Source organism: Nicotiana attenuata, unplaced genomic scaffold (assembly GCF_001879085.1).
Source record: "Nicotiana attenuata strain UT unplaced genomic scaffold, NIATTr2, whole genome shotgun sequence".
NCBI classification, from domain to species: domain Eukaryota; kingdom Viridiplantae; phylum Streptophyta; class Magnoliopsida; order Solanales; family Solanaceae; genus Nicotiana; species Nicotiana attenuata.
In genome coordinates, this window is record NW_017671072.1 from 137248 (window position 1) to 159167 (window position 21920).

General features: G+C 35.7%; 1 protein-coding gene across 2 annotated transcripts; it reads right to left on the minus strand.

The window, feature by feature from the left end:
- Nucleotides 1-12922: 12922 nt before the first annotated feature.
- Nucleotides 12923-21493, minus strand: LOC109205680. 2 transcript variants are annotated; one of them, XM_019368419.1, is made up of 7 exons: nt 21380-21493; nt 19451-19543; nt 18531-18665; nt 18352-18441; nt 17152-17301; nt 14744-16335; nt 12923-14393 (listed from the first exon to the last, which is right to left on the minus strand). In XM_019368419.1, the coding sequence occupies exons 1-7, from the start codon at nt 21446-21448 to the stop codon at nt 13496-13498; spliced, it is 3027 nt and encodes a 1008-aa protein (XP_019223964.1). In that variant the 5' UTR covers nt 21449-21493; the 3' UTR covers nt 12923-13495. The 2 variants fall into 2 exon arrangements, with proteins under 2 accessions (XP_019223964.1, XP_019223965.1); XM_019368420.1 differs by lacking the exon at nt 21380-21493 and having other exon boundaries at nt 18531-18652; nt 19451-19535.
- Between the last annotated feature and the right edge of the window lie 427 nt (nt 21494-21920).

Consider the following 21920-nt stretch of genomic DNA (forward strand, 5'->3'; position numbering starts at 1 on the left):
CTAAATTTATACTACCAATATGCTAAATTGAGCTACGTTAAGCTAAGAGAAGACTATTGAAGATGTTCTAATTAGTTAAAAGGCACTAGGGGAGTGACTTTCACCTAGGTGGATAATTAACGGGTTTTCGTGTCTAAGGCTAGGTTGTCATATTTGGGGATTACGATATAACCATTGCACGATTCTACTCACTCTATACCTCTTGGTAGTTCGAGTGATTTTGCCCTAATTGACTTTCTCAAGATCAATTGGGTATGATCATTTGTGCAAGCAATTGAGGTTCAAGTCGGGTATTACAATCTCTCGGTTTAACCCTTTAATTGGGGCTATCAATTCTCTTGAGTACGCCCCAATTCCTTGTTGGACTAATTCTAGAGACTTAGGCTCTCTTTCTCAAGAAGAGCAAAAATCAACAAAGCATAAACTAGTGTTTGCAACCACTATTAAAACCATAAATTAGTCCAAATATCAAACACCCATAGACATTCAAACCTTAAAACACAAGACCCATCAATTACCCACACTAGGGTTGAGCCACAACCCTAGCTGATGGGTCTAGCTACTCATGATAATAGTGAAAAACAAAGAAATAGATGAAGATAAACCCATAAAATTAAATTACTAATTAAAATTTGAAGATTCAACGGTAAAACTATTGTAAAATTACTCCAAATGGCAAGAAAGCACTATTCACGAGCGCAGCTCAGCTGTATATTCTAACTGATAACCGAAAAATGGGAAAAGAAACTATTTCTACTAGGCCAAAAATTCTGGACAAAAATACCTCTGCGGGGCTAGTGCGGACCGCACAAAATCGAGTGCGGCCTCACTAAGGCTTTCAGCTGGAATTCTTGCTCTCTGATCATGGCCTCCGCGGATCGCACAAAATTCATCGTGCCCGCGGTGGCTCCTGTTGCGGTCCGCACAAAATGAAACGGGGACCGCATTGGCCATAATCCTCCAATCTGACACTCTCTGAAGTTGAGCTCTGCGGACCGCACAGAATCGAGTGCGGCCGCAATGAAGTCAATGCAAACCGCACAGAATGCAGTGCGGCCGCATCACTTGGCTGCTTGGAATTTAGCACTGTCTGAATATCTTCATTGCGGACCGCACAAAATGGAGTGCAGCCGCATTGCTTTTCTGCCTGAGATGAGTACTCCCTAAACCTCTCCTTTGCAGACCGCACAGAATCGAGTGCGGGCGCGTTGGTCCTGTTTTCTGAGCTTGAACTTGTTCTTGGTACTTGTACATGTTTCACTCCTTTTTTGAGCTGGTTTTTTGACAAATAGTCACGTTGTTGATCAAACCCTGCAATCAAGTACAACACGTAAGCCTTTGGGACTATTTTGTACACATTTCTAATCAAAACTCAAGTAAGAAGGAGTGTAAAATGCATTAAAATCCCTAGTTATCACCAAGCAGCACAAATATAAAAGTCTGAAAAAGAAAAGTAAAGTTAAAAGAAAGCAAAGGCCAAGATACTGCACCCTCAAAATCCGGAGGAAGAGAAACATCTGCATCCCCAGGAGAAATAGGCAGATCCATCGTGGGCTCAGTATCTTGGCCTTCACCATCTCAGGATCATCCCCTTCTAGTTCTTCTTCAGATCCTGAGAACTCGAAACCGGAACCACAAGAGTCGGTAGCATCAGGTTGGACCGGGAGACACCTTCGGGCAGTTGACTCCTGCTCACGGGCCTTAGCGATTTTGGCATCAAAGTCAATGACGCTCGCTTTGTCCTCTTCCGAGGTTTTTATCCTCATGTTATACATAGAATTATTTTTTTCAACAATGAAGGAAGTCGATCGGCACTGAAGCTCTTCCTTAAGATGGTCAACCACGGTCCAAAGGTTATCTCGCTCAGATCTAGCGGCCTGGAGGCTGACATAAATGTCACGGACAGTGGAGTTAAAAACTTTATTGTGCTCCATGACTCTCATATGTCTCTCTTCCAACTGGGTTTACTTCTTTCCAGTAGCAACAACTTCTTCAGCTTTGGAGTTCAAGGCCGCCTCCAAATTATTTAATCTTTCAGTAGAGGCAACCTGGCAATCAGATGCAGCAAGAACGGCATTGTGGACCTCAACCCATTTTGCCCTAGCTTCTACAAATTGTGCCCTTAACAGGGAGGCCTCTTGGCTAAGGGTCACTACCTCGTGCTCGCTTTGCTGCAATCGAGCCTCCAATTCAACGGCCTCAGCAGCTCGTGCTTCCCGTTCCGGGAGGCGAGTTGCAATCTGATCCCGCTCTGCCAACAATTGATCTCGTGTGGAGGTAAGCTTTTCTTTGTCAAGGATAAATCTTTAAAGGCCCTCGAAAGCAAGGAAGTTAGCTTGCAAAATAAAAGTACAAATTAAAAACCCCACCACAACACAGATAGAAGGAAAAATAGAATGAACAAAGATCGTACCGTATGCATGGCATTGTTCATCAAACACTCTCCCGAGAGAGACTGTATTTTATTCATGTCCCTTGTCGAAGTAGAGGCATCAGATAATTAGCAAGTTCTACAGGACGGGACAACAAATGATGGTAGAAACTGAGAGGATAATATTCATCCTCCTTTGGGGATCGTCGGATGGGGCATAATAGTTATGTTCCATATTCCCATGAACTGGGGACTGGGGAAGGGGGAAATCATCCTCTCGAATGACAGCGGTCGGTGGAGATGATGTAGCAGTTGCTGGTGGTGAAGGCAGTGTTGGCAAAGAAGGTGATGAAGTTGATGGTGTTGTAGGTTGTGAAGTAGCGGCAGCAAAAGTAGTGCTAGTAGTTAGTTGCTCATCAACTGAAGATGCGAGAGAACCAAAACCGAGCATCACAGTACTGGGAACAGCGACTTGGGCTCGGAAGCGAGAGTTTGAATCTTCCACCATATCACATTCCCCCCTAGAGTGTCGAGATGTCATCCTCGATTGGCGTAACTAGCTCAATAGATTGAGCATTCTGTTAAGTTGATGAAGGTCGTCGTTTTCTATGTAGAGAAGCCCTCTCATCACTGGCTCTACCATTATTGTCAATCACCATAGTGTCAATGACTAGCTCGGGCGCGGTGCTCATCACCACAGCGTCCGTAGATGTCTCTGGCATGGCACTCTTCGCCTTCTTGTTTTTGCCACCGATCGAAGAGGAGCGTCGTCTTTTTGGTTGCTTGTTCTCTAGCTAGGGACTCTATGCACCTACACCGGAAATAGGTCCGACGACACTCGTTCGGGCATAGGCCTCCTACAATAACCTCGTCGCATCCGAGGGATCAGACAAAACGTCCTCCTCGAAGACGAAAACATAGCCCTACGCTAGACTTGAATTTGGCAGAAAAAGAAGTTAGCTAAAACTTCTTTTGCGGAAAATAGAGAACATTTTAGTTCGGGAATCAGTTTACCATATTTTTGGCCTTCCACCCTTATTTGAGGGCCAGTTCTTTCCATCAGCGGGTCTCTGGCATGGTAATATCCAGAATCTTGTAGACCTACTCGTCTAAGCCTTTGACCATTGGAGGTGTCCACTGAGTCGCTGAGATAACAAAAGAGAAGAGTTAGAAACAGCATGAACAATTCTTAATCGTAGAAAAAATGGATATCAAAGTTACGAGTGCGATTCCAAGATTCAGGAAATGATAGGGTTGTGGCCGAGATGATATCCCTGGTGGTAACTACAACGAACTGATCCATCCACCCACAGTCGTTATCATTATCCATGCTGGTGAACAAAGCATGGTGATCGCGTTTGCTGAAGTTTATTATTTCCCCACGAAAAAACTTAGGAGAATAAAGGTTCTTCAACCGAGCCAAGGAAATCTCTTCCCCCGTCTCTTAGCATAGCCGCCGAAGAGCTACCGTCTGCCACACAGAAGGGATCGCCTGTGCCAAGAAGACTTGGTAGCGGAAGCAAAAATCCAAGATAACATAATCAAGACCCCCGCTCAAAGAGAGCAGGCCCAAAGTGAAGGGGTATGTGTAAACATATGTAAAACCCTTCTTGCAGAAGGTTACCCGCTCCGCTAGTTTAGGAGCAATGATTTCCAAACCTTGACAACCACAGTTTTCCTTCACAACAGGGATAATAGAAGGACAGATGGAAGAAGGATACATGCCAACGGCCCACGTGTGGGAGTTAGCAAAAGGGAACATCTCTTCTAAGTCCTTAGTAGTAATGAGTTTTTTGGGAATAATGGTGCTCACCATAGGAGGAAGAGCATCATCGGTGTTCTCTTTGCTCTTTGAAGAACTGGAGATTTTGGAAGAAGATGCCATAACTATCATAAGGAAATAAAGGTTTTTCTCTGAAGAGGGAGATTAAAGGAAGTTAAAAATAAGTGTGAGTCGAATAAAGAGAGTTGGAGAGAGTTTGAGAAAGTGTAGAGAATTATGAAGTGTAAAAGAAGAAGGTTGGTGCGTATAAGTAAAGGAATAGGAAGCTAAAATCGTGGCCATAATTACCTCGATAACTGGCAAAGGTGTTGCTGAATCTTAGGATGACGTGTGTTTGGGGCATTAAATGCGGAGAGATATGTATCTAATCAACCATCAAAAACTTTTCAAAGGGGGTCAAGGAATTTCCCGCCAAGAAAGGATCTTTAACAACTTCCTGGTGACACAAGGTTATGCCATCGGAAGCAGAGGGAGTATCTGTATAGGGTAAAATATATTCATATTAAATGCTCGCATGATGAAGCAACACGTGGAGCCGAAGACAGAAGGCAATCGGTTCCGAAGGCAGCGATCTCGTTGGTTCCCAAAAGGAATGGTGTTCATGAAGGCGGAATAAATGCCTACCATTCTTCAATAGCCCTCATAATTTTAATTTAAGGTCCCTAGGTACAATTATAAGTAGAGGCTCAACAACCATTGTAGAGGGAACGAATTTTCTGACAAGTTGATACTATACTTTGTTCAAAAGCTTAATAATATTTCATCTTCTTGCTTATTAATATTGTTACTACTGCCTCCAGAAGCTTTGCTCCCGGAATCAAGATTTCTAATGTCATACCTCGATTTCAACGCTAAGTCTTCTTACATTCTTGTTTAATTTATTTATCATTTTGGGATCAAATTAATCACTTGTCTATAAATCACGTGCAAATTCAATTGTACCGATTTACGGGTAAATAACATAAACGAGACAATATACAAAATTTGACGAGATTTGAAGGTGAGTTAGACTGGTTTGGAGTCAAAATTCATTATCAATAATTTTATATAATATTAAAAAAAATAAGGAAATAAAGTTTTTTTTTCAATGGGTATGGTTGGAATTCGTTAAGAACATATAGATGAGGCAATATACAAAATTTGAGCAAGATTGGAGGCGCTTTGGACTGGTTTGGTATCAAAATTTGTAGATAAAATCGAGTTTAAAATTCTTCTGCAACATATGTATCACGCATGTATCTCACACATAGGTATACATGCATATACATCTGATACATATTTGACATACATATGATATACATATATAATACACAATGTGATATACATATAAATTTTTTTCCATGTTCATCCTCTACTTCGAATTTTCAATTCAAACCACCTCAAAATTCTACCAAATCACCCCAAAACTGAGATTCAAACTCCTTAAGATGTATCAAATTTATTCCTACAACATGCACTCAAAAGAAAGCAAAAATGGACTTTTTTTTTTTTTTTGCTACAAATAACTAATTGGGTAATATTGGTAGCATTTGACTAATATTAATAATATTTTATAAATTAACCTATTTTGTAATAACTTAGTTATGGGCGAATATAACTAGTAATTTCCCTTAAAAAAATTGCACTAAATTGAATTCTAAATTTTAGGATATAATTACATTTCACGTCATCCATAAAGTAGGCTTAAGTTACAATTTGATTCATATTATAATTACATTGAAAAAGGAGGTACAAAACTTACATACCTATTACTACTAATTATCAATTATTAAATTAACATATGATATTTCAAATTAATTACTAACAATTGAAGAAATCTATTTTTAAATTAATGACAGGGGAGGACCCACATAGGGCCAAGCGGGTTCAAATGAATTCGCTTTCTTGAAAATTTTGATATTTTATATAGGTAAATTATGTAAGTTGAAACTATATGAGTTATTTGAACCCACTTTATACAAGTTCTTCTTGTGAAAAAAGTGATCTAGCGGGTTCAAAATTAAGTGAAGGCTCCCGGGTTCGAAACGTATGGCAGCGTTTTTAGTTTTGTTCCTGTATGTGCATGTCCCTTAATGCCAAAGGACCTAATAAATAGCTAGCATTGTTAGTTAATTCTTTTTTTTAAATTAATCCGGCTAGTTTATTCCCTTAGTGTGTTTTATATTTCTTTTATCTCTATTTTCTAATTTATAACTATTTTATTTCATATTTCATCTAATGAAATCCAATAAAATTAATCTACAGTCTATTTAACTTCAGTAGATGAAATCTTACGGTACTTTTTGCTAAAATATGCAAGTGCATATCTTGAAATTATTTGTTGTGTGTTAGTTCATATTAAACTAGGTTATCCTAAATTGTTTACTTTTGTTACAATTAAATTTTTAGTTCACTTTATAAGCTATCTTCTCTTATAGTTTGTACAAGTTTATTTTAAGTTATAACTCTTTATTTTTGTTGTCCTATTATTTTTGTAAATTAATAACTTTGTTATTTTTAATTATTGGAGTTTAATAAAACTCTAAACTCTAAATTGAGTAAATAGAATATTTTTTAAAGTTTAAATAAAAAAGTAAAACTAAGTAACTGTTAACATTTTTTGTTAAAGTAATTAATTTTATTTAAAAGTTTTAAGCTTCGTGCCCTTTTTTTTTTAAAAGAAGAACAAAATTCGGACCTCTTTTTTTTATTTTTTATTTTAAATTATTCATTTTAAGATACATTTATGAACTCAAACAAAAAAAAATGCTGGAAAAATCCCGCTTATAAGTACAATCCCTATCGTTGGTTAACGTCTTTTTTTAGTTGAATCCGCTTGCATAAAATCTTGGGTCCGCCACTGAGTAATGATTACATCAATCAACCAATTCAATCCAGCCCGTCAAACTAACTCAGTCAATAGTCCAACTTGACGAATCGAGTTCTAACTGAAAATCGTAAAAACTGCACGGGGCGCCCTATTTGGTCGCCCCCATTTAACCTATACCCATTTTTTTTAAAAGTTTTAACTTGTACCCACTTTTTAAACAACTTTAGCCCCTTTCTCCTCCTCCTTCTCCTCCTTCGTTTTCTTCTTCTTCTTCTTCTTCTTTCTTCTGCTGCTGTTGGTGCTGCTATGAAACTTCAGTTCATGGGATGATTGTCATAAGTATGTTTATCAGATTATTTAAAAATAAATTATAAATAATTACGTAAGTTAGTAGAAAATAATTTGTGAATATTTTCACGTACGGGAAGTTTAAGGTCACACTTAGTGATTCTTTTCATGATAATTCTGTTCTTTTCACGTTTATTGTTTCCATAATTTATGATTTAGATACTGTTGGCAATCTGATTATTTTATAGTAGTAATACACTATGAAAGAATAAGGTGATTATTTATCTAGTATGTTAAAAAGCTTTTTCAAAAACTTCAGCTTATATAGTGCTGAAGTTTTTACAAATGAACTAAATAACTTCAGCATCTTCTGCTGAAGTTTTTGAAAAAGCTTTATGACAAAACTAATGAACCCAGGACAAGAAAACTTCAGCTTATTTAGTGCTGAAGTTTTTACATATGAACTAAATAACTTCAGCATCTTCTGCTGAATTTTTCGAAAAAGCTTAATGATAAAACTAATGAATCCATGACAAAAAAACTTCAGCTTATTTAGTGCTGAAGTTTTTACAAATGAACTAAATAACTTCAGCATCTTCTGCTGAAGTTTTTGAAAAAGCTTAATGACAAAAGTAATGAATCCAGGACAAAAAACTTCAGTTTATTCAGTGCTGAAGTTTTTACAAATGAACTAAATAACTTCAGCATCACAAAACTTCAGCTACTAGAATGCTTAAGTTCAGCAATACAAATAAAAACTTCAGCAAATAGAGAACAAAACTTTAACACTAGAATGCTTAAGTTCAGCAATTACAAACAAAAACTTCAGCACACTTGGTTCAGCGATTTTTGCTACTTCAGGCCCGTCTACTAGAATGCTGAAGTTTGCGTGATTTTGCCTTTGCTACTTCAGGCCCGTATGCTGAAGTTACGCGAAAAAAGGGATACACTTGCAATTTTTTTGGCAAAGCAGGTACAAGTTAAAATGTGACCCAAAAAGCGGGTATAGATGCAAATGACTCCATCATATAATCTAACAAAAAAGGAAATCGAATAAACTAAAATAAAAGCAACTTTAAATGAGAATCTTGAACCTTGATATTGCACGCTCAATAACAAAGAAGTTTCATAATTAAAACTTTACCTAATTGGAAGAAAACAATCCTTTCCAAATTTGACAGTAAATTCATAGAAACTAATTCATTACAGGGATCGAGAATCATTATTTCTCCCCATATTACAGATTCATGAAACTCAGAACCATATACTATATAAAGGACATAATATTCTAAAGAATTAACGAGAAAAACAATAAGAACATTTCCAAATTTAATTATTGGAGTTTAATAGAACTCTAAACTCTAAATTGAGTAAATAGAATATTTTTTAAAGTTTAAATAAAAAAGTAAAACTAAGTAACTGTTAACATTTTTTGTTAAAGTAATTAATTTTTTTTAAAAGTTTTAAGCTTCGTGCCATTTTTCTTAAAAGAAGAACAAAATTCGGACCTCTTTTTTTAATTTTTTTTATTATAAATTATTCATTTTAAGATACCTTTATGAACTCAAACAAAAAAAATGCTGGAAAAATCCCGCTTATAAGTACAATCCCTATCGTTGGTTAACGTCTTTTTTAGTTGAATCCGCTTGCATAAAATCTTTGGTCTGCCACTGAGTAATGATTACATCAATCAATCAATTCAATCCGGGCCGTCTAACGAACTCAGTCAATAGTCCAACTTGACGAATCGAGTTCTAACTGAAAATTGTAAAAATTGCACGGGACGCCCTATTTGGTTGCCCCCATTTAACCTCATTTTTTAAAAAAAGTTTTAACTTGTACCCACTTTTTAAACAACTTCAGCCCCTTTTCTCCTCCTCCTTCTCCTCCTTCGTTTTCTTCTTCTTCTTCTTTCTTCTGTTGTTGTTGGTGCTGCTATGAAACTTCAGTTCATGGGATGATTACCATAAGTATGTTTATCAGATTATTTAAAAACAAATTATAAATAATTACGTAAGTTAGTAGACAATAATTTGTGAATATTTCCACGTACGGGAAGTTTAAGGTCACACTTAGTGATTCTTTTCATGATAATTCTGTTCTTTTCACATTTATTGTTTCTAAAATTTATGATTTAGATACTGTTGGCAATCTGATTATTTTATAGTAGTAATACACTATGAAAGAATAAGGTGATTATTTACCTAGTATGTTAGAAAGCTTTTTCAAAAACATCAGCTTATATAGTGCTGAAGTTTTTACAAATGAACTAACTAACTTCAGCATCTTCTGTTGAAGTTTTTGAAAAAGCTTTATGACAAAACTAATGAATCCAGGACAAAAAAACTTCAGCTTATTTACGATTGAAGTTTTTACAAATGAACTAAATAACTTTAGCATCTTCTGCTGAAGTTTTTGAAAAAGACAAAACTAATGAATCCAGGACAAATAAAACTTCAGCTTATTTAGTGCTGATGTTTTTACAAATGAACTAAATAACTTCAGCATCTAGTTTTTGAAAAAACTTATTGACAAAACTAACGAATCCAGGACAAAAAAGTTCAGCTTATTTAGTGCTGAAGTTTTTACAAATGAATTAAATAACTTCAGCATCACAAAACTTCAGCTACTAGAATGCTTAAGTTCAGCAATTACAAATAAAAATTTCAGCAAATAGTGAACAAAACTTCAACGCTAGAATGCTTAAGTTCAGCAATTACAAATAAAAACTTCAGCAATTTTTGCTATTTCAGGCTCGTCTACTAGAATGCCCGTATGCTGAAGTTACGCGAAAAAATGGGTACGCTTGCAATTTTTTTTGTAAAGTAGGTATAAGTTAAAACGTGACCCAAAAAGCAGGTATAGATGCAAATAACTCCATCGTATAATCTAACAAAAAAGGAAATCGAATAAACTAAAATAAAAGCAACTTTAAATGAGAATCTTGAACCTTGATATTGCACGCTCAATAACAAAGAAGTTTCATAATTAAAACTTTCCCTAATTGGAAGAAAACAATCCTTTCCAAATTTGACAGTAAATTCATAGAAACTAATTCATTACAAGGATCGAGAATTATTATTTCTCCCTATATTACAGATTCATGAAACTCAGAACCATATACTATATAAAGGACATAATATTCTAAAGAATGAACGAGAAAAACAATAAGAACATATGGCTTCTTCTATACTAGTAAACGTTCCAATCCTTGTTCTATTTTTGTTCATAACTTGTTCATTAGTAGCTTCAGCACCAGAGACATACTATATCGACATCATTGATTCAATACCTAATTATAATTTGCACGTCGAGTGTGACTTAAATGGCTTGCAATATCCAGAAGTAAAACTTACAGGGGGTGCAATTCAAACTTACAATGTTGACGTTGACCTACCAAGACCAGGTGGTAATTATGTCTTGTCATGTGACATGGATTATGGAACTGCTAGAATTATGTCTGGGTTGAATTTTGTTCTGTTTGATTATCAGAGAGATAAAAGTAGATGTGCTAACAAAAGGTGCAGTTGGGAGATTAATGAAGACGGAGCTTTCCTTAAGGTTAGGTTATACGAGTTTGAGGAACAATAAGGATTGATGTCATACTTGTTCTTTATTCTATTAGTGGATAATATTTGGTAGTTTTTCCTTAGATGTAAACATATAAAGAGATGATAGATCCATACAATTATTTATTCTATTTGATTTATTAATTAGAACAATCAGCTTTTATTATGTTTATAAGAGTAAATCTCTTATTATAACGACTAATAACAACGGTTTGGAGGGAGTTGCCCACACGGGCGACGCGGGTTCGATCCCCCTCAATGTCCTCTGAGTCTGAGTCTGTCGCACGGGGCACTTGCCTAGTGCGGTTTACATCCCTGTGATTTGCAGGCTATTAAGTGCGCACAGAGTGCTCTCCACAGAATGCTCACCCGAAGGGCAGAGGCTGTAACGACTGCGGGTTTTCCTGAGGTTCCAAAAAAAAAAAAGGTTCTAGCCACTACAGAACCTTATAGAATGTAAGCTTGTTTGTGAGAGTTAATTGTTTGAAATTCGTGCCTTAATTGCTTAACAATTTGTTTCGATGGTTGTTATCGTATTGTTACAACTTGTTTGGATGGTTGTTACCTTTTGTATTGTATTGTTACTTAAAATATAATATTTGTTTTGATTGTTATTTAAATTTTATTGTTACGCAATTGACAAAAAGTATCACCTTATGGAATGACTAATTTGGTATGGTCACGTTGCCTTATTTCTTTTTTCTCATCTAGTCTTTTCTTATTATTAAATAGTCCTATTTTATCTTTTACCATACCTTTTTATATAATAATTCTACCTTGTACCTTACTTTTCCTTTATAATATTGGAAGTTTATTCTTCATATTGTTGGTGCATGACATCATGAAACAACGGCAAACAATCTCAATTATCCAAATATTGTGTACATCAAAACGATATAGTACAATATAATACAATACTATATACTATACAATAATACATTATGAAACGATACATAACAACCATCCAAACAAGCCATTATTATAAATACATGTTTATTTTAAGTGTTATTTTAATTAGTTTATTGTATCATATCGTTAAATATATTGTTACATAGCGATGAAATTACTAATGTGTGACATTATGAAACGACAAAAAACGATACAATTTATCTAAACATTATATACACTAAAATAATACAATATGATACGACATTATATACACTAAAATAATACAATATGATACGACACATTAAGAAACAATATGCAACAACCGTCCAAACAAATTGTAAACAAATTTCTATACTACTAATTAAGAAAAAAAAATACGAATTTCTTGATCTCAAAATATTCAAAAGAAGACATTATTAACTTTAATGTTGCACTGGAAATTGATTAAAGTAATTATCAAAGAAAGTTGTCACAAAAACTTCTATGACACAGTTTTAACTTTTTAATGTAAGTAATTTACTCTATTTTTAAAGTTTTCATATCAGCCTAACTTAGCAGTTACCTATTAAGTAATCTGAAGGTATACAATTTCACCTTCAATAAACGAAACTTAAACTCTTATTACTAATCCCTTCATTTTGACCTTCACAACTACAGCTGGAATCGGCCTAAACCAGGTAGCTCAACAGAATTCCAATATAAACCTCAATCAGTATGTTCTTCATTAGGTTCTCACCCTCAGTTGGATTCATCTAATTATGCAAGCATTAGATATGTTTCTTGTCCTATTGTTCTTAATGCTCATTCGTAAGACTTCTTTAGACCTAGTACCACTATTATAGCTTACGAAATACAGACCCTCAATCTCACATCTATTGTTTGGAGGTGATGCTTATTTTTCTTGAGGGCTAATGACGTTGAAGATGTCTCAGAAAGCAGTCACCAGAATGGGAAGACATAAAGCATGCTGCTATTCATATATTTCTAAGATCAAGTCTTACTAAAATCACTGATAATTGCTATTCTGAGTATCGTGACAAAAGACACTGAAGCATGTATTCCCTTTTGCATAGTAATATGCAATTAAAGCAGGTATTATGATTCTTTAATTAATAAAAATTGAACTGGGATTAAACCAACTCACCCGAACAGATCTCATTTTAAATGTCTAACTATCATCCCTTCATACGATGTGGAACAAAGACTTGGGAATAAGAATAACAATGGTCTTACTGAATTAAAAGTGTGCACTTTTGTTATGCGAAAAGCTTTATCACAATATCAATAGCTCAAAATAAAGTTTGAGATGAATTATTCAACCTCCATCTCCCACCCAACCTGCCGCCGCAAAGAAAGCCAGCTCTATCTCTTACTTAGTAGGTGCTTAAAGCTTCATAATAAATCTGGCATGTACAACAACAACATACCCAGTAAAATCCCACTAGTGGGAAATCTGGCATGTACAGTAGTAAAGAAATTTCACGACGTTTACTAAAATAACATTCCTTCTCCAACAGTACAGCTATTATGTATAGTGCTTCTGTTCTGTTATATCCACATGTTAGAAGTGTCTAACTGCATCAATTCTGCACTCGCTTCACTTATATGTAAATACGAGTACTAAGAACATCTTATGGTGCTATCCCGAAATCGTCGAAACAAAACTTAGAGTTTTGTGGACAATCCTAGTGATGTCCCTTTATCTAGAACAGATTTAAGTCCAACGCAAACAATACCTGATTATGATTTGCATCAGTCATTGCAGAAGTGAACCACTCCAGTATAAGTTAGCCACTGTCAGCTAGGCTCACCAAATGAGTAACCACATCTTCCAGGTGAGAGAAGTGAGTCAAGAACTTGTCTCGAATATCAGTGGAGTCGTACTGGTTATGCTGCCACTCAGAAAGAGCATCACCCATAACCTTCAATCCATCCCTCAGTAATTCCACTCCTTTGGTAACTCTGTCAGGAAATTTTCTTTTTCTATTGGTTTGCTTTTCATTGTCAACCTCCATTGGCTCACAGACCATAAACTTTGGATCAACATCTGTTATCTTTTTTAAGGTTTCTTTTAGCATTTGCCCATCTATAGCAAGCATGTTAATCGTGTCAGCACAAGGTTTTATCTTTGGACATGCTGTTTCCTTCTCAAGAAATTCTTTTAGCTCGGACATAAATCTCTCCTCATCAGCTTCTTTTCCTGTTTCCAGATCAAAAGAAAGAGCTGCATCCTGAGGCACAAATCTCCAAAGCTCACTACAAGTAGTGCGGCCAGCAAAATATCCAAAGGCTGTGATAGCAAGGTGAACAAGTGCCCAATGACGCTCTTTAAGCAACATGTGATACAGCTCCCACATAGCTGAACTAACTGCACTGTTTTCTCGGTCTTCCAATTCAATGTGACCAAGGCCAGCCATGAAAGATGACAAGTTTGGTTTACATTGAAATGATTTTCCGTCTGATAATGCTGGTCCAGAGATGAAGAGGTTCTGAAGTGCCAAAATTACTTCTTCCATTTCATTGGAAGTATACAAATGCTTCATGTTAGAAATGATTCCTAGTGTCTCACTAAGAAGCCTGCGGTATTTATCCTTTATTTTGATGTCTGAAGAATCTCTGTATTTGTGAATAATAGCAACAAGAAACTTTATAGTCTTCATCTCAGCGTCGGATATGCTGATTAGGCTGCAACAAGAGAAAAGAAAAAAAGAAACATAGGGAATCTAAGTTGGTAACTTGAATTTATCAATAGTAAAAGCCTATTATCATTAAAAGCAGAGGCCAACAAAAAACACTAACCTTGTTAATCATTTGCTTTATCATTAAAACACCAACTTCCTTAGTCTTTTGTTTTATCATTAAGTGCAGGTAATAAGGAAAATAAAAAGTTTAAATAGTTAAGTGCTGTTCCACGATAAGCTTAAAACTGCAAATTTCAACATTCTATGCTAGTTTGACAAGAATAGACATTTGAGGCACAGCCAATTAAGTTTGAGAGAATAAGCCAATTCATGCAGAAGGAGCCGATTACATACTGAAACTGCAGAGCAGCAGAGAGTGCAAAAACTGGAGCACCATAAATAGCAGATCCATCTTCTCTCGGTAGTTTACCACCAAAACTCTCAAGGAAGTCAAAGTATTGAGTTACAAGTCGTTGCTTTGCCTCACTTCTCAATTTTTCTGAAAGTGAATTTAGTGGAAATCCCTCCATAAGCAGTGCTAAGTAAGTAGTTGGTGAATACTGTGATGTGTTATATCCAACAACTGTATTATAAACTTTATCTACCATAAACTTTGGACCACATGTAACCAGTACACATAGAAATCTCGCCAGTTTTCGCACCAGACTATTAGGGCTTAGTGCAAAGTCAGAAGCTTCTGTGTACTTCACTAATGAGCAAAGCTTTTCAATAATGATATCTACCACAACTCTGTCAGCATGACGTGAGATAAAGCACCAAAGTTCAGTAACAATCTCACGACATAGAAAGTGAGGATGAAAAAGGTTTTCAAGCAGGAAAGACACTATGTCACACCAAGCTTGACTTGAAGAGGTAACTATCATGAAGGTTTTCAAGGCATTAATTATGAAGTGGAACAGGGGCTCATCAGATTCTTGTTTCTGACTAGTACGAGACATTGTAGGAAGTTCCAAGACAAGAACTGAAGAATACACATCTTCATCAGTAAGTATGCACAATAACCATCCAAGTTTTCTGGCCATCCCTAGTCTCACATCATCTTCAATATCAGGTGCATTTTTCAGAAGGTTAACAAATAAGGCTACTCGACCAATAAACAGCACCTTTGCTCCCAACATAGTGCCAGAACTTGCAGAGAATATTGCACTCATTCCACCAGCTTCGTTAATACTGCACCCAGGAACATTTTCTAAATCAGTTTCATCACCAAACAACCAGTCCAAAATTTGAAACTTCTGCTCTGATTTCACTTGAGCTGAATTAAGGAAAGAGTTAAGCATATGAAAGGATGTCGGCTCCAAAATTTCTGCAATTGCATCACCAGCAAATTTGAGCAGCTCATCTTTCATGAGGAAAATTCTAAAAGTTGAGATCATTATTACAGATAATATTATATCTTTGAACACATAAAATGCCTCGGATGGGTACTGAGAGATAATCCGTACAGCATTAATCAGGTAAAATTTGACTGGAAGAAATACTCGTCTAGCTTCCACTGCAGAAACTGTTTCTTCCAATGTAGATGACCAAGTCTCAGCCGCACATCTCAAAGATCCGTTAGCCAGAGATATAAGAGTCAGAATAATATCTCCTACATTCAACTTTACAGCCAAAGCACCCTTGCCAAGCTGAAGTAAGTTAACTACACCTTTCCATGACAAATTAATTAAGCTCACAAGATTTCCTCCGTCATTAGCTGCAAAGATGCCCAATTCACACAATTTCTCAACCGTAAATTTCATTATCTTGTTAACGTGATCTGCACTTTCAGCCTCTTCATTGTCCACAACTTTTCTTTCCTCCTCCATCATCTTAAGGTAAGAATCCCAGTTTATGCCATTGGAATATACCTTACATAGTCGTACCAGAGCATCAAGAACTTCTAATGCAATTTTCTGCACTTCGGAACCAAATGAGGAAATTGCCTGGAGACAATCACGAAAATTTAGAGCAGTAAAGAAAATAATAGCAAACAGTTCTGAACAGCTCAAACAAATTATCTCCATTGCATATACCAGTGTATATTCAGAATGTTTTGACTACATTACATCCACTTATTAGAAAAAGAAAGCATTTTCTAGAGGTCGGTAAGAAGGAAAAGATGGGAATAGAATATGGGTGAAACAGGACGCATGTACCAGAAAAGATGATACAACTGCTTTCTATTTTCGTTTTTGATAAGCAGAAGTAGTATGCTGCTGTGAAGCCCTGTATTGTGTTCAATTTATGGTTAAATGCAATAATATATGGTTTTATTTTGTCTGCTGGAATTTAGTCAACAATTTATTTCAATTCAAGAGTATGCTGATCATTGTGGTTTTCAACCATCGGTTGGTTTGGACAAGATCTCTCAATCTATATTTCTATGATGAGTCTAATGAATTCAAGCAAATTTCTTAAGAGTTACCATTACTTGTAATAGTTGCGAAGCGACATGCAACCTACTGCTGTACTATGAAAAATGGCAAAGGCTAATATAAAAAAAGTTTTAACTCGAGTACCAAACTGCTGCAATGGCCATGGCGGAAGGTACTTGGGCAAAAAGAGGGTCAGCAGCAAGTGCCAGCAATGTAAAAGCAGAAATTAGAGTATCACAAATAACAATTTTACCATGGTAGGAGAGTATATATATTGACATTTTTGGGTTAGACAGATACGTGTAACAGAGAGGGAAAAACGCTAAAATAAAAGTATTCACTTGAAACACGACAAAAGGGTCAGTATAAATCAGAAGTGTCTACCTTCTGAGCTAAAATACAGTCCTTTGTGAGATTTAATTCCTCCAATATGAAATTTTCAACAATAGATTTTAACCCCTTATCAACCGCAATGGGATATCTGGTCAAAGCTGCTAAAATAGAGGCAGAGTAGCCAAGCAAATCCAACAGCAACTGAGAAAAAACGAGATTGGTCAGAAGCTAAAACTTGATAGCCTTTTTAGAGACACTACATGCATTTCAAAGTTAAGGAAACTTACATTATAAGGAAATGCAAAGCACATAAAACAATCACAAGCTGAACTCTATAAAACTAAAACATGACTACCGAATGCACAAGGGACTTCCACTTTACACAGTTCAGTTTGGGTGTTTTACCAGTTACTTAAATCAACCAGCTTCATGACACAACAAACAAAAATAAAGTTATCAACAGGTAAACTCATGTGATCCAGTTCAGTTTAAAGTGTAATAGACAGTTTGGTCGGTTTTGGTATGTTGACTGCATTTGCTTGTTTATCCATGTGGTGCTAGGATTTAACATTACGAAACCAGCAGTGTTGTCAAAGGCGCGCTTAAGCCCTGAAGCGAGGCTCAAAACACGTTGAGCGCTTCGCCTCGCTTTGCGGGCGCTTTAGTGTCGCATCAAAGCTCTAACGCATTCTTTCGTTACCAATGATTGTAATCCTAAAAAATGCGGCCTTAAACAATTGATCATGAATTTTTTTTCAATTTCTTTGTCCATATATTTGTTATTCGTGCTTATAATGATTAGTCTTGGACTACTATGCATATTTTACTTTTTCTCCTGTTGCGCCTTTTTTCATTAAGGCCCACGCTTTTATTTGTACTTTGCGCTTAAAGCCCCAACGGAACTTAGAGCTTTTTTGCGCTTTTCGCCTTTGATAATACTGGAAACCAGACAATGTAACTAAAAAAGTGCAGTGAATTTTTCAAAGTTAGAATGGAAAGAAAAATTCATAACCAAAAAGAGAAAAAGGTTACATGCTGGGGAAATAATGAAAGAGGCTTTCACAAGAGAAAGAATTATAGTCTTCTGATTGTTATGCAGGTGGACGACTATGATGCAACATTCAAACTCAAATAAAGAAAATTGCAACCATATTGATCTCAAGAACTCAAAGGCAAGATGAGAACCTCACTTCAAAATGTAAAACCAATTCACCAGTGACATTGTTCGTATGCTAAAAGTAATGGTTTGACCTGATAAAAGAGGCTACTATGTTCTTCTTCAGGTGACTCCTGAGTCGACATGAGTGTCATCTGTAGATGCTTTTCACACCATACGACAGCCTAATGATTAAGAACTTAATATAAGCAAGCTGTATCATCAAGAACACAGGTCACCTTATTAAGGAGAAAAGGGATGAAATGAAACTTACTTTGGCTCCTAGACTTACGAACTGCCCTAAGCATGCAGATACGTCTGACGGCAGATATTTTGCAGCCACATGCAAAATGGTTTTGTTCAATTTGCATTGAGAAATGTCGAGACATGTGAAGTCTTCCCAGAGTGTCCAGTAAAGTGTCAAGGTAGATAACAAAGAGTTGCTACTAAAATGAGATCAAGCTAGCTGTTTTACCAAACCAGAAGAATGAGAGCCAGATCTTCCATAAATACATTTATCAAAATTGCAACATCATTCATAAAACACAAAACCTTTATATAGATCTGGCATATATACATTTACTTGTTTTTCTGTAGCTCTGGCATGGTACTCATTCTAACAAAACATCAAGACCTCTGTTTGCTTACAAAAAAAATAAACAAGATAAAACAGCAATGAAGAAGAAAGCATTAACCAATTGTTTATCACCAAAAAGAAGCCATTTGGAATGACCAATTCAGACACTGTCAGCTGTAGCAAATTCAAAATTATGCTGAAGAACACAGGTAAAGCCTTGATGAATGAGTGAATTATTGTAACTCTTACTTAAACATATGCTCAAAGGTCAAACTCATAGAGAAGATAAAACTGATGAATAGTGACTCTTCAGTTGCCTTTCCATGTTTAATTGCAAATTTAAGAACAGAAACTAAAAATGGTGTTCCCAGTTTCTCAAGCCTTGGCACATTAGTTCTCTCAACCAAATTTTGTGGTCTCCATGTGATTATAGAAAATCATTTCTTGTAACCGGAATATGTACATACAACACCTATGGCAATGATAAACCCACAACCTAGTTCCCAGCTTTTGAGTTTTTACAGACAGTAAACCGAGTTCTCCTTTTCTCAATCCAATTAATCCATGGCATTCTACTGTCAAATCAAGAAAAGTATGTCTAATAGTCATCAGGATACTTGTAAGGATTCCATAAGAGAAGCCACTTCTGATTTCTCTGACAGATCTAACTCACCAAGCTCATCAAGCAATTCAACACGATTCTCAACAACCTGCGGAATAGAAAGGACACTACTGAACCAACAATAGGATGTAAATAACTAGTAAATTATATCAAGGAATAGCTTAAGATTTAAACAAATCTAAGAAGTTATTGGGTAAGATCCAAGAAAACACTTAAGATAGTGAAAGCCATCAAAAAGAAAAGAAAAGACGAGTATAGAAAGCATCCGAAAAGAACAAAAAATTAGAATATATTAGTGGAAAGTGGAACAATGTTCATGGAAAATGTCTTATCTTGGGCAGAATAGTTTCAGTGGCAATTTACAAACCAAGTTGTAGCAAGCTTGTATAAGAGCGCAAAACACAAATATCTACCCTACCAGCTAGAAGAAAAATGTCGAGCTTTTTTAATTTGTTTTTATATATGACTTGGACACAACTCGGCTGAACTTTCACAAACAAGGAAAAAGACAGAAATAACTTATCTTAGGAGTTAGAACCCTCATTCTTTCTAAATCAAATGCATTGCCTTTGATCTCTCATCCTCCAATCGGCCTATACACCTTTTAAGCTCCAATCAGAAGTCTCAACTTTGCATCCTCATATGAACTATATTAAGGTCATTACATTCAGTCATTCACTTAGTTCTTATTGATACTTTTTTTCTATCAGTAAGTAAAAATTTTATTGACAAAAGAAGCCAAGCACTAAACTACAGAATGAGAAGGCCCTCGTATACAAAAACAAACTAGATATCTTTACGTACATAATATATACATGAACAGGCCCTTTCTTTTGAAAATTTTCCTTTTTACGAAAAACAAAACCTAAAAACAATCTACACTACTTCTAAATGTGTTTTAGCCAGTGCCGGAGCTACAAGTCTAGCTATGGGGTTGGCAGAACCCACTAGCTTCAGCTCAGACTCTGTATTTGTGTTAGAAATCTATTTAATATGTGTAAATTATCTATCCCGAACCGAGTAACTTATCTTGTCCAAGATTCCAGAAGCCATATACCCAAAATTCTGACTCCGCCTCTAGTTTCAGATAACTACACCTCATGATAATGAAATTACCAAAAATACAAGGCAACCTTTAAAAACTAATGGAAACGTGATGAGGAAAAAATACAACAGTAGAATCGAATAACTGAAATTGATATTAGTCAATTTGACCGGTAAAGTCAACTTAGGGCACTAAAAAATGGGACAGATGAGCAGAATCTAATAAAGAATTTACTGAAACTAAATCCTAAAAAACAATCTAAACTACTTACAGTTGCAATTTCTACAAAATGAGACTCTTAATAAGGAAATTAAAGTGAATTACCTTCAGAAATAAAAGGAAATTTATATAAATTAATCGTGAAATGATACAAAGAGTTGAATTAAATGAATGAAACTGAAATAAGTCAATTTGATCTCTAAAGTCACTTAGGGCACCAAAAAGTGGGACAAAATGAGTAGAATATAATCAAAACTTACTGAAACTAAACCCTGAAAACAATTTACGCTACTTCAAATTGCAATTTCATAAATTGAAACTCACAATAACGAAATTCAGTGAATTGACTTCTGCCATATGGAGAAAATTAATACCAATTAATTGAAACACCGAAAGAGGAAATAATACAAATAGTTGAATCAAGTGACTGAGATTGAAATTAGTCAGTTTAACTTCTACAATCAACTTAGAGCACCTAGAATTGAACTTGAATAAAAAAAAATGCAACACTATTTCAAATATCAAGCTGAAACTCATAATAACGAAAATTATAGTGAAATAACTTCTGAAAAATACTAAGAATTTATAAAATGAAATAACAGACGAACAAAAAAAAGTGAAATTGGAGTTGTGAACAGTGAGCTTAGAATAAAATCTTACATCGGAAGATTTGATAGTTTCGAGCAAGCTTTGTAGATCTCTGCCGGACTTTGATTTTGAGTTGTTCATTTTCTCTCTATGTGAATTTTCTCTTCCAATTTTTCCCGCCTTTGGGAGGCAGGACGTTTTTATAGTGAGAGTGAGAGGGACTTGCTGATAAATTTATAAATTTTGTTAGTACCCTTGGATTTAAGTCTATTAACATATAACTAATACCTTGTTTGATGTAGTATATACCTGTTTAACGGGCCGGGTTGATCCGTTTCCGGACCGGTCCAAACCGATTATAATCCGGACCGGTAGTTAGGGGGCTGGGTTAGGGGAGTTAGCTCCGTATAAAAAAAAAGATCCGATTAACCGGACCGGTCAAACCCGGTCAATGAAAAATATTGTTAAACCGGTTAACCGCCCGGCTCGGACCGATTCAACGGCTATTTTCTGAATTTTTTCTTTTTTAAAAGGGATATGATCGTTGGCAACGGTCAGCTTCAATTTGGATGTTGCCCAACGGGTTGTTGCAACAATAGCCCTTTTTGAGCAA